At 48.3% G+C, this 12,671-nt stretch overlaps 1 protein-coding gene across 1 annotated transcript in view; it reads left to right on the top strand.

Moving 5' to 3' along the window:
* The window catches only part of POLE (DNA polymerase epsilon, catalytic subunit), a 195,266-nt gene that overhangs the window by 138,705 nt on the left and 43,890 nt on the right, over nt 1-12,671 (top strand). The window contains exon 33 of the mRNA XM_073554802.1: nt 12,479-12,619. Within this exon, the coding sequence (XP_073410903.1) occupies nt 12,479-12,619 (141 nt within the window). The remainder of the gene's footprint in view (nt 1-12,478; nt 12,620-12,671) is intronic.

The following is a 12,671-nucleotide window of genomic DNA, read 5'->3' as shown; positions in this document are numbered from 1 at the left end:
CACCACTGTAAACTGTAGAAAGACCAGGAGAAGCGATGCTGTTTTCTTCCAAAATCTTGTATTAGTTTACAATGAACAGTAGGTAAAAGGAGTAATCTGTACAGGGCAGTACAAATGCGTCTACAGTAATGGCTGCTGTAGACTAAACTGAAGAAGGGAGGAGCAATCTAATACAGAGCCCAACTATGGGAGGGACATAGGGACAATCTTCACACAGTCTAATTCTACCTAGCAACAACAGGGAATTTTGCTGATTGGAGGAAAAAACTCAACACATAGAATATACATTACAGGTTCCCATTCGTGGGACATAACACTCCCCATCTGAAATCGTCAGATTTCATAATTACTTATGCGACGTAAGGCGTCGACTCTGTCCCTTGACATCATGAAACCTGCAATGAGAGGAAAGACGAAAACAATGCAACATAATGAAGAAATCAAGTCTGTACTTGCAGTAAACGTAGTCCTTGAATAAAAATGAAAAAATAGAAAAATATGTCCAATAGAAAAACCCATCTTCGGATTGGGGAAGCCGCAACATGCAACTCTTCCACTAACCCAAACAGTAGAAGTTCTAATCCACAAGGGGAAGTTTAACATTCAATTGGACACTGATAGTACTGTGTTCAAGCACGGCAGCAGCATGCGGAGGCATGCTCCCCGCCATGGCAGAGTCCAGCGACAAAGTTACGTTGATGTGACTCCTGCTCGAAGGAGTCAGCAGTCTGAAGCACTCAGAGAGGTTCCTGCGGCTCTAGTCTTCGTAGATGCGTCGTAAGAAACGTAGACTTGTCTCTTGATAACGGTTGAAAGAGTCTTTAAAGAACTATGCTGCAGGACTGGAGTTGCTGTAAGGCCTTTAGAGATTTCTTCCCCATCTCCCACCTTTGTTGTCTCTGAGATGGTAACATAGTGTTTCTGTTGATGTCCTGAGTAGCAAGCTGTCTCAGTGGTACCCTGCCTTGAACTGCGATGGGTGTTTTGAACCCAAGAGGACCGTGGATGCTGTTTTCAGCAGCCAGTTCATCACAGGGTGATGCTTGGGAAGTGAACGTGTCTTGTTCGACATCCAGCAGTGTGCTGAGGCTGTGTTACATGGGGGGAACGCTAGCACCATTGGTAAGAGGCTATTGAGAAAGAGAGGCTCTCACTCTTGAGCACTAAAGTCTAGCACGGCTTCGGCTTGACCAGGCTTGTGATGGAGATAGGCGTCAAAGGTTGGGAACTTAGCAGTTACTCGCTGCGGATCCCTTGGCAACTCAGTCTTTGCTAAAGAGAAGGTGAGGGGGCTACCCAGCTGTTATAGTTGACTTCGGTGGGTTTGATGCTAGCGACCCTGATCTCCTTGTCTTCCTCTGTAGGTGGTGAGTTGTTGTCCTTGGCGGATATTTTAGGGAAATCCTGTAGTCGTTTGAACAATGCATTCTCTATGGCTTCAGGACTGCCAAAGCTATGTTCTAGTCTTTTCCATGCAGCCATGAGACCAGCTGCTGGATTACTGATGTGGACGGATCTGAGCTTCTTGAACCGCTCTGTGGATTGAGGTCCAAGCCACCTGATTAACAGATCCAACTCTTCAGCAGCAGTGATACCAAGGTCACTAATTGGCGGCTTTAAAGGCACATTTCCAACCTCTATAGTTCTCTGGTTGATCATCGAACCTTGTGAGACCGGTCTTAGTAAGTTCACGGCGAACCATGTACCTTGCAAAATCAGACATGTCGGTTTTCTCTGACTTTGGGAAGACAATTGCTGGCTGAGTAGCGTTGTTCATATGATCTGTAGCGTCTTGACTTAGAAACGTAGGATAGTATGGTTCGGCATAAACATTTAGTGCAGTAACCGGTTTACTGAGAATAGTTTCTGCCATAGATGTGATTGGAGCTGTATGGTTTTGCTGGGGTGTAGGATATGGCTGTGTATTGAAGCATGAAGGAGGTTCGGGTTTGAATGTTTTTGGCACATTGAACTGACCTTGAAAGCTGGGAGCTGCAGGCGGATCAACGTCTTGATGCTTTGGAGAGGGGTCGTTACTGACGGGAATGTTGTTGGTGGTCAGGAGTTTGTTGGTTTTGCTCAGCATGTAGTGTCTTGTGTGCTTAAGTGAGTCTTCCGTGTTGAATTCACACAAATTGAGGCTGCCTCCTTGGTTCCCACCTAGGGCTTGCTGGAAGACCTTTAGCTTTGTCATGGCTGCTGCATGTTCACATTCCTTCTACAGGACTTCTATTTCTGCCCTCTCACGTGCAGATTCAGCTTCCATCTCTGCTTTATTGCGTGCAGATTCAGCTTCCATCGCTGCTTTCTTGTGTGCAGATTCCGTTTCCCTCTCTGCCTTCATTTGGGTGAAAAGTGCTTGCATTTTCATAGATTCTGCTTCAGCATGCGCTTTCATAGATTCTGCTTCGGCATGCGCTCTTATGAATTGCTCACTGAGGGTTGAGTACCTAGATGAGCTTGACTTGAGTACTTTGAACTCCTAGCGGACCTGGATCTGTGCGATGCCACTTCTGACATTTTTGTGCTATTTTTGCTTCTGTATTGTCCACAATGTCACGCACGGTGCAGTCTCATTCGGCATTGAGCTGTTGGAGTTCCTTTAGACACTCTGGCGTATTTATTTTCAGCAGAGTAGAGATATATTTTTTTTTTACAAGTGTCTTTATAAGGCTGGTATGCAGAGTACAATTGTTCAAGGGCTCCCTCTGGTGGTAACTCGTGAGAGCTGGGCACAGTTAAGACAGTCACTTGGTTCAGCACTTTTTTCCTTAGGGAAGTTGTGTGGTATAGCAATTGACTTTTGGTGGATTCTAGGTTCTCTTTGAAATTCCATGTAGGATTGGTTGATCGTTTGGATCTTTCACTGTACTGTAAGAATTTCTGTTTCCATTTCTTGCTGCTGCAGGACTGGCAGTGAAAGGGTTCTGGCAGGAGTGCTAGAGTGGGGGCTGTTCTACTCCTCGTTGTCAAGGAGACCAATTCAAAATTACAAACAGCTGAGCTGAAGAGCACAGAATGTGATACAAGTCTATGAAAACTGCAGCTTTTCAATAGCTTATAGATAATCCTTTCTCTGGATTACAGGCTGTGAACTTTTCTTACTAACGGGTTAAATCTTTCACACTGCAATTTTCTGAGGTGTAGAGCACAGAGAATGTCTGCAACCATGTAAGTTGCTGTTGTTGTTGCTTTAAGTTAGCCTTATAAACAATCCTCTTCTTGGATTGCAGATGTATACCGTTCCTGGAGACGGCTATTCCTTTTTACTATTCTGCCTCTTCCTGATGGCTGCAAATCCCAAGCGTTCTAATTATCAGCTTCTTAGACAATTGTATAACTTGTACTCACACCACCAGGCGTCCGCAGATAGTTTTAACTCGACCGCCACTGTAAACTGTAGAAAGACCTGGAGAAACGATGCTGTTTATTCAAAATCTTGTATTAGTTTACTCCTTTTACCTACTGTTCATTGTAATCTGTACAGGGCAGTACACATGCGTCTACAGTAATGGCTGCTGTTAACAAACTGAAGAAGGGAGAAGCAACCTAATACAGAGTCCAACTACGGGAGGCACAGAGGGACAATCTTCACACAGTCTAATTCTACCTAGCAACAACAGGGAATTTTGCTGATTGGAGGAAAAAACTGAACACAGAGAATTAACATTAGGCTGGTTTCACATTACCTTTTTTGTGCGCAGCGGATCGTGCGCATGCGTCATGCATACCAATGTTAAATATGGCATACGCATGGTCTTGCGTTTGCATGCGTTCGTCTGAGCTTTCGTTCGCATACGTTTTTCCAGATGTGTGTCTAGATGCGCCGGGCGCAACATGTTGCATTTTTTGGTCCGCCCAAAGGCGTCAAAAAAACGCATGCGTACGCTTGCGCACGGAATGCTTTAAAACAGCGCATTACGTTTGCAAACGCATGCGTTTTAAGAGTAAACCTGTCTAGACACTGGTTTAATCCACCCCCTACACAAAGAAACATTGTTTGGGGGGTAGTGTATATAAAAGAAGGTGTTGGAACTGGCAGTCGGTCCACTACTCTACATCCTAGGATCAAGCCACAAAACTGGCAGGGAAACAGCAGCAAAATCTGAAGAATTCAGCTGTAACAGGGTCTATATAAAGAATTCCCATGACACACGCCCACTGGTGTCCCATTGGTGGAGTCTGTTTCAAGGCTTTTTCAAGGATTTTCCTCCTGTGAAATGTGACACCTAGAGAACGCATGCGCATAAAAAACACAAACGCATGCAAACGCTGCGGTTTACTCTGTCGCCTTATTGGGGGACACAGAACCGTGGGTGTTATGCTGCTGTCCACTAGGAGGCGACACTATGCATAATTTGAAAAAGATTAACTTTGGCTCCTCCTCTGCAGTATACACCCCTGGACGACGTCAGCCTTCTCCAGTTTTTGCTTAGTGTCGCAGGAGGCACACCTAAGAATTTTTTTTTACTCCGTCTTTTTCCTGGATTTTTTTCCAAAGGACTACAGATGAAGAAAAGCGGGTCTCCAGCGAGACTCCTGACATGGCTCCCTCCTCGGTCCCCCATTAGGGGTACCCGGTTGAGGTCGAGGTGGCTATTCCCCATGTCGCTCCTTCCCCAGTCCCTCGGGTCCTGGTTCGAGGTCGAGACCCCCCTCCTTCCCCAACCCCTTTGGGGTCTGGGTTGAGGTTGAGGAGAGGATGAAGACCCCCTGACGGTGACAGACGCACCCTCCCTAATCCCCCGCAGGGGGCATTAGGTTGAGACGCCTCAGGTAGGGTCGGAGTACAGGCAGCATTCCGCAGCTTCCAGGGACCCCAGACCAGCTGAGGGATCCTGTTGGGGCCGGGGGAGGGTGCGGACTGGATGGCACAGCAGAGACAGGGCTTTTCTGCGTCCCTGTCTCTGCAGCAGCAGCAGCGGCTCCATAGCGCTCCGGGGGCCCCCCATACAGGAACCGCTACCCCTGCTACCCCCACCGCTATCCAGTCGACCATTCTGGGGGGGTTTGGTACAAATCCGCCCCCCCCCCCCCCGGACTACCGCGCCGCTCTGGAGCCCTCCTGGGCATCAGGCCTCTAATTTAGACCGCGGCTTCGGCCTAGCCGAAGCCGCCGCCTTTTCCCCGCCCCCGGCCCGCCCCCCGGATGACTAAAATGACACACTGAAGTGTCATAGAAGGGGCGGATTGAGGCAGAAAGGGCGCGTTTTTACACAGCCCAGCGCGCCCTTTTCAGCTCTCCGCCCCCTCCTCCCTCTCCTCAGAGCCCCGGTGGCCATTTTTTTGGATGAGATCCAGGAGAGAGAAGCATCACAGCAGTCTCCGGGGGGCACAGAACTGGGATCTGTCGGCGCTGGACCTAGGGGCACACCGGTGGGGTAAGCTCACAGCTGGGTTCTCATACTCAGCTGTGAATCTATACTTCCTATAAGGCTATCTGTGGGTTCCCTCTGCGTAGCCACCCCTGTACGATCCCTTATAGCCAGCCTCTGTGCACTATGCCGGGCTCGAGGAAGAGAACCAGGCAGGAATGTTTCTATGCATTCTGCACAGCCTGCAAAGCCACGCTCCCTAGTGGCAGCACGTATCCGCACTGCCGGGACTGCATCCAGAACTCTGGGTCAGAACCCCAGGGAGTCCCTACTGACGCTTCAGTGTCACAGGCCACGCCGGAATGGGCAACTCAGATGTCACAGTCTGACACAGTCCATAGACAACCTAACTGCCACATTGCTGCAAGCTCTGCAGAGTCGGGCTCCGGCTATGGACGTTACACAGCAAATGGGCAGCTTGTCTCAGGAACATGCTGCTTCCGACTCTCACAGACGTAAGCGGACCCACAGGTCTCGATCACCTGAGTCATCCTATAGCACAAGGTCGTCCCCCTCCAGGGAGAGACAGCGTCATTCCAGGTCTCCTAGGCAGTCTCCTGTCACAGACAGACAGTGCAATTTACCACAGAGATCCCCCATCACAGAAGACCCCCGCCCCAGGTCGCCCTCCAGGGATCACCTTAGCGAGGCACAGGATTCGGAGGGCATCTGTGACTCCGACTCAGATAACGAGACGGAGAGGTCTGTGGTACCTTCTCCCCCTAGCAATACAGCGCTAGTTGAGGACATAATCTCTGCCATCCATCGGGTGCTAAAAATTCCAGAGTCTGCCCCGGAACATAGGATTTGCTTCGAAAGTGTTCAGAAACCACCTAAGGTTTTCCCTAATCACCATGAGTTTGAGAAAATACTTACCAAACAGTTTGCGCAGCCTGAGAAAAAATTTGCTAATCGCAAATATTTGGAAGCGAAGTACCCCTTCCCACAGACAGACACCAAACAATGGACAGATCCACCTGAAGTGGACCCCCCGGTTTCGAGGCTAGCAGCGCAGACCTTACTCTCTCTGCCAGATAGCTCAACTCTCAGGGACGCAGCAGACCGGCAAGTAGAACGCATGGCTTGTTCTATTTTCGAAGCGGCAGGCGCCACTCTGGGCCCTGCGTTTGCTTCAGTGTGGGCGGCCAAGGCCATCCTGGCTTGGGCCAAAAAACTACAGGAGGGTCTTCAAGCTTCAAATCCTGAGCTCTCGGACCAAGCGGTCCAGATAGCAGTGGTAGCAGACTACATGATTCATGCAGCCCTGGATTCCGCAAGAGGTGTAGCGGGAATAGCATCAAACGCCATCACGATCCGACTCATCCTCTGGCTGCGAGAATGGAAAGCGGATGCGGCCTCAAAGAAGTCCCTCACGCGACTTCCGTATCTTACTGGAAGACTTTTCGGCAAAAAGTTGGACACAATGATAGCCAATGCCACTGGGGGTAAGAGTACCTCTCTCCCTCAACTAAAACCGAAACGCACGTTTAAACGAAGAAACCAGACACGATTCCGATCCTTTCGGAATTCCTCGGGCTGGTCCGTTTCGCGCCCAGCGCAAAACCGTAACCGCTCTCCACGCAGGGACAACCCACGGACGCAGCAGCGACCGGACAGGTCTTGGCAGTCGAAAGCAGGCCAAGCGAAACCCAAGGGAGGAAAACCTCAGAACTTCGCTTCATCATGACTCACGAACTCCGGAAGACACCCCACCAGTAGGCGGCCGACTTTTACTCTTCCAGCAAGTCTGGCTGCCTATTACAGAAGACAGGTGGGTCAGGGATATAGTGTCTTCCGGATACAAGATAGAGTTCACTTCCGCTCCACCGAACCGGTTCTTCCTCTCTATTCCTCCAACACTACCAGACAAGGCTCGTGCTTTCCACCAAGCGGTCTCCTCTCTCCTTCAAGCAGGAGTTGTGGTGCCGGTTCCCGCGAACGAGAGATTCCGAGGGTTCTACTCAAATCTGTTCGTAGTCCCCAAGAAAGGAGGCAGCGTCCGACCCATACTGGACCTAAAACAGCTCAACAATTACGTACGGGTCCGTCATTTCCGCATGGAGTCCCTCCGGTCCATCATTGCATCCATGGAGCAGGGAGAATACCTTGCCTCCATAGACATACAGGATGCGTATCTGCACATACCAATTGCCCCCGCCCACCAAAGGTTTCTCAGGTTCGCGATCAACCAAAACCACTGCCAGTTTGTCGCCCTTCCGTTCGGACTCGCCACGGCTCCAAGAACGTTCACCAAAGTCATGGCGGCCACCATGGACGCTCTGCACTCAAGAGGCATTCTGAGTCGCCTGGGATGGCTAGTCAACCTACAGAAATCGTCGACTATCCCAAGTCAGACTCTAACATTCCTGGGAATGTTATTCGACACCTCCAGGGGCCTGGTGCTCCTTCCCAAGGACAAGACACTGGCCATCCGTCTGGGAGTTCGTACACTCCTTCGCAGTCCTCCTCTATCTCTCCGGTTTGCCATGAGAGTCCTCGGCCGGATGGCAGCAGCAATAGAGGCAGTGCCATTTGCCCAGTTTCACCTCAGGGTCCTTCAACTAGCCATACTCAGATGTTGGGACAGGAATCCCTTCTCCCTCGACAGGGAGTTCAGGTTGACGTCATCAACCAGGAGGTCCCTGCATTGGTGGCTCAAACCAACCTCGCTTTCACGAGGGAAGCCCTTTCTCTCAGGACAATGGAAGATCCTGACTACCGATGCAAGCCTGACAGGCTGGGGGGAGGTGCACCTATATCACAGGGCACAAGGCAAGTGGTCACCGAGGGAAGTGACATTGCCCATCAATATTCTGGAAATCAGGGCCATCCTCTTGGCACTGAGAGCCTTTCATCACTTGCTTGCAGCCTCGCACATACGGATACAGTCGGACAATGCCACGGCTGTGGCATACGTGAACCACCAAGGCGGGACCCGCAGCGCCCAGGCGATGAGAGAAGTGGCGCATATCCTCCGCTGGGCAGAAGACACGAGGTCGGTACTTTCTGCGGTCCACATTCCGGGTGTAGAAAACTGGGAAGCCGACTTCCTCAGCAGGCAAGGAATGGACTCGGGGGAGTGGTCTCTCCATCCCGAGATTTTTTTACCAGACCTGTCAACGTTGGGGAGCCCCGGAGGTGGACCTAATGGCATCCCATCTCAATACCAAGGTCCCCAATTTCATGGCCAGGACACACGACCCGCGGTCACTCGGAGCGGATGCCCTGGTCCAGGACTGGTCCCAGTTCCGACTCCTGTACATTTTTCCACCCCTCCCCCTAATCTCCAGGGTCGTGAGGAAGATCAAGCAAGAGGGAGTTCCAACCATCCTCATCGCGCCAGACTGGCCCAGACGTACATGGTACGCCGACATCGTTCAACTTACTGCAGACGTCCCCTGGCGTCTACCCAACCGTCACCACCTTCTGTCCCAAGGTCCGTTCTTCCACCAGAATTCAGGGGCCCTCAATTTGACGGCATGGCCCTTGAAACCTGGATTCTAACCCAGGCAGGTTTTTCACCGGCAGTCATTGCAACTATGATCAGGGCAAGGAAGCCTGCCTCCGCCAAGCTCTATTATCGTACCTGGAGAGCTTTCTTTTCTTGGTGCGAATCTCATGGACAAGTCCCACTCCCTTATTCCCTCCTGAAGGTACTAGGTTTTCTTCAATCGGGCCTAGACTCCAAGCTATCCTTAAGCTCGCTTAAGAGTCAGGTGTCGGCGCTTTCAGTCCTTTTTCAAAAGCGCATTGCTATTAAACCGCAAGTCAGGACTTTCATCCAGGGAGTTTCCCGATTGGTTCCTCCCTACAAACGTCCGATGGATACGTGGGACCTCAATCTGGTCCTGACAGCATTGCAAGCTCCACCCTTCGAACCTCTTAGAGGAGTTCCACTTTCCATTCTGTCTCAGAAACTGGTTTTTCTAGTGGCGATCACCTCGTTACGCAGAGTGTCGGAATTGTCAGCACTTTCCTGCAGACGGCCTTTCCTAGCTTTTCACCAGGACAAGGTGGTTCTCCGCACGGTACCATCCTTCCTTCCGAAGGTTGTGTCCAACTTTCACCTCAATGAGGAGATTTCACTGCCATCCCTTTGCCCGGTTCCGGTTCATAGAGTGGAGAAGGCTCTGCATACGCTTGACCTCGTCAGAGCATTGCGGATTTACGTGTCCAGGACTGCACCTTTCTGGAAGTCTGATTCCCTCTTCATTCTTCCGGAAGGTAGTCGCAAGGGGCTGCCGGCTTCCAAGGCTACCCTTGCCAGGTGGATCAAGTCCACCATACATGAGGCCTACCGACTTAACAGTTCCCCTCTTCTGGCCGGTATCACGGCACACTCTACAAGGGCAGTAGGGGCCTCCTGGGCCATTCGGCATCAGGCTTCGGCACAACAAGTGTGTAAGGCGGCCACTTGGACCAGCCTACACACGTTTACGAAACACTACAGTGTTCATACCCAGTCCTCAGCGGATGCGAGCCTGGGTAGACTGGTTCTGCAGGCAGCAGTGCCCCAAATTTAGGGATCTGCTAGCACAATATTCGTCCATTGCTTCCCACCCAGGGACTGCTTTGGGACGTCCCACGGTTCTGTGTCCCCCAATAAGGCGACAGAGTAAAGGAGATTTTTGTGTACTCACCGTAAAATCTCTTTCTCTTAGCCTTTAATTGGGGGACACAGCTCCCACCCTGTTGCCCTTATGGGCCGTTGTTTTACGGTTGAGTTCTCATATTGTTCTTTGAGCTTGTACATAGTAGCCTTCTTACAGGCATGGTTATGTTATTTGGTTACGTTCCTCCTAATGCTTTGGCACAAAACTGGAGAAGGCTGACGCCGTCCAGGGGTGTATACTGCAGAGGAGGAGCCAAAGTTAATCTTTTTCGGATTATGCATAGTGTCGCCTCCTAGTGGACAGCAGCATCTCACCCACGGTTCTGTGTCCCCCAATTAAAGGCTAAGAGAAAGAGATTTTACGGTGAGTACACAAAAAGCTCCTTTTTTTTTTTTTGTCGTATTGCGTGCGCTGATGCATATAAAAACGATGCGTTTGCATGCGTTTCTACTTGCGCACGATGCGCTGCGCACAAAGACGCAAATGTGAAACTAGCCTTACAGGTTGTTCCCATTCGTGGGACATAACAATTAGAGAAAAAGAAAAAAAAAAAAAGCACAAATTTCAGAGCCCAGAGTAGATAAACAAAGGAGATTTATTGATTGTTTCTTGTAATGTTAAAATTGGGTAAACGTGAGATTAAGAACCAGTTTAAAAAGCGAATGTAATGCACAAAGGACAGTAGCAAAAATTAGCAAGTACATATGCATAATAACAGCATAGTATGGACACATCAAAATTTATATATTTATTATGTATATGAATATATGTGTGTATGTTTCTGTAAGTGTGTCAAGAGTAGGAGAAGAGGGTTGCGTTGACAATCCAACACAATGGGCAGCACTTTGAACATATTTTTATAAGTGGTCATAAACTTGTAAATAACTAATGAAAGAATAAAGTTGCATTAAAACCAAGCACACCATTGTTTTTCTTGTGAAAATCTCAATAAGTTTGTGTCACATGACCCTCTTCCCATTGGAAAAATAAAGTTGGATCCAAAATGGCCGACTTCAAAATAGCCACCATGGTCACCACCCATCTTGAAAAGTTTCCCCCCTCCCATATACTATTGTGCCACAACGCAAACAGGAAGTTGACATCAAATATGTGTGTGTGTGTGTGTGTGTGTATATATATATATGTATGTGTGTGTATATATATGTGTGTGTTTGTGTGTGTGTATGTATATGTGTGTATATAATATATATATACACAAATTAGAAAGTGCATCTGTGTATAATCATGGAAGGAGACCTAATGATGTCCATATAACATGCAGTTAGTGTATTGCTGAAAAATATATAAGACTGATGTAGGGCAGGCAAATACAGGTATTGTATTGGTAATGGGCAAGAGGGTCAGATAAATTAAATTGCATGTGCAATGGTGCCTAAAATATCTCCAACAGCAGGAAATGCCATCAGAATCAGATGAGTAAATATATCTGGATGATGTTGATGGTAAATGAAGGTAGATTCTTACTAGTGTGACACTGCGGTTGGAAACAATGATATAGAATTAGTCCCCTTTGGGGAACTTGAACCTGTAGTCTTCTGATCACTTGTGCTATATACAGCAATTCTCCAGAATTGCTGTATATAGAAAAAAATCAGTCTCCTATGAACATCAGCCACTGACTTGTTTTCACAGGAGTACACTTATGATTAACACAGGAGTATTCAGCAGACCTCTGGCTCTCATGGCAGACCTCTGGCTCTCATGGCAGCACTGATGGGGGGGGGGGGGGTTAGAAGAGCTCACTCCCAGGATGTGCACTCACAGAAATTGGTATTTAATAGGCGCAGATGATGGCTCAATAACTGCCTGCGAAGATGCAGGATTATCTTCAGAGACCAACTCACCGTCATGGACAAGGCATATGAAGTACCAGTATGTCAATTGAAAGGGATTAAGGGCTGATATGGCTAAATAATCATCTGCCGGCAAAGATGCCGGCTCAATTACTGAATCCGCACCAGAACTGAGACCACTTTTTTTTTCTAAATCCTATCACAATCTGTATTATAAAATGTAGAAATCTTGAAGTTTTTGCACTCTCCACGGTGGCTGTTCCAGGTTATACCACCTGTTTCAGGAAGCCACATATGTACATTAGCCACAATGAACAGGCTCGGACACTATCTTTTTGTATTGAAGCATCTAATAAGCTTGAGCAAATGTCATTGTGAAAGTAGAGTGAACATTCAGCACTGACTGCCTATTGTGAATGGTGGCTCGTGTGTTTCCAGCAGTGTAAGTCCACGTGGACAGGGTAAGATTTCTAATTTTTTATATAATAAATTGTGATATGAAAAAAAAAGTGAAAAAAAAAAAATACATTTCACACATTTAATTTAAAAAAAATAAGTACTCTTTGGATGAAACATTCCTTGTAAGTATTCTTTTTAATGTATTTTACTGCAACTGGATGAAAGGCAAAGCCTTCATCTGCCATAAAATTGAAGACTTGCACTCTTATTTCTGCAGGTGAACAGAATCTTGCCTCGCTCTAACACCGTGTATAATTTGTATGAATATTCTGTACCAGAAGACATGTACCAGGAGCACATCAATGAGATTAATGCAGATCTCTCTGCTCCAGACATCGAAGGAGTGTATGAAACACAGGTACTTGGCCACAAATGGCCCTTCCAAAGTCAACCCTTGGCTGTTTGTCACT

This window comes from Dendrobates tinctorius, unplaced genomic scaffold (assembly GCF_039654945.1).
Source record: "Dendrobates tinctorius isolate UK_male_01 unplaced genomic scaffold, ASM3965494v1 ptg000213l, whole genome shotgun sequence".
Lineage (NCBI taxonomy): Eukaryota > Metazoa > Chordata > Amphibia > Anura > Dendrobatidae > Dendrobates > Dendrobates tinctorius.
This window is presented reverse-complemented; position numbering and strand designations above follow the sequence as displayed.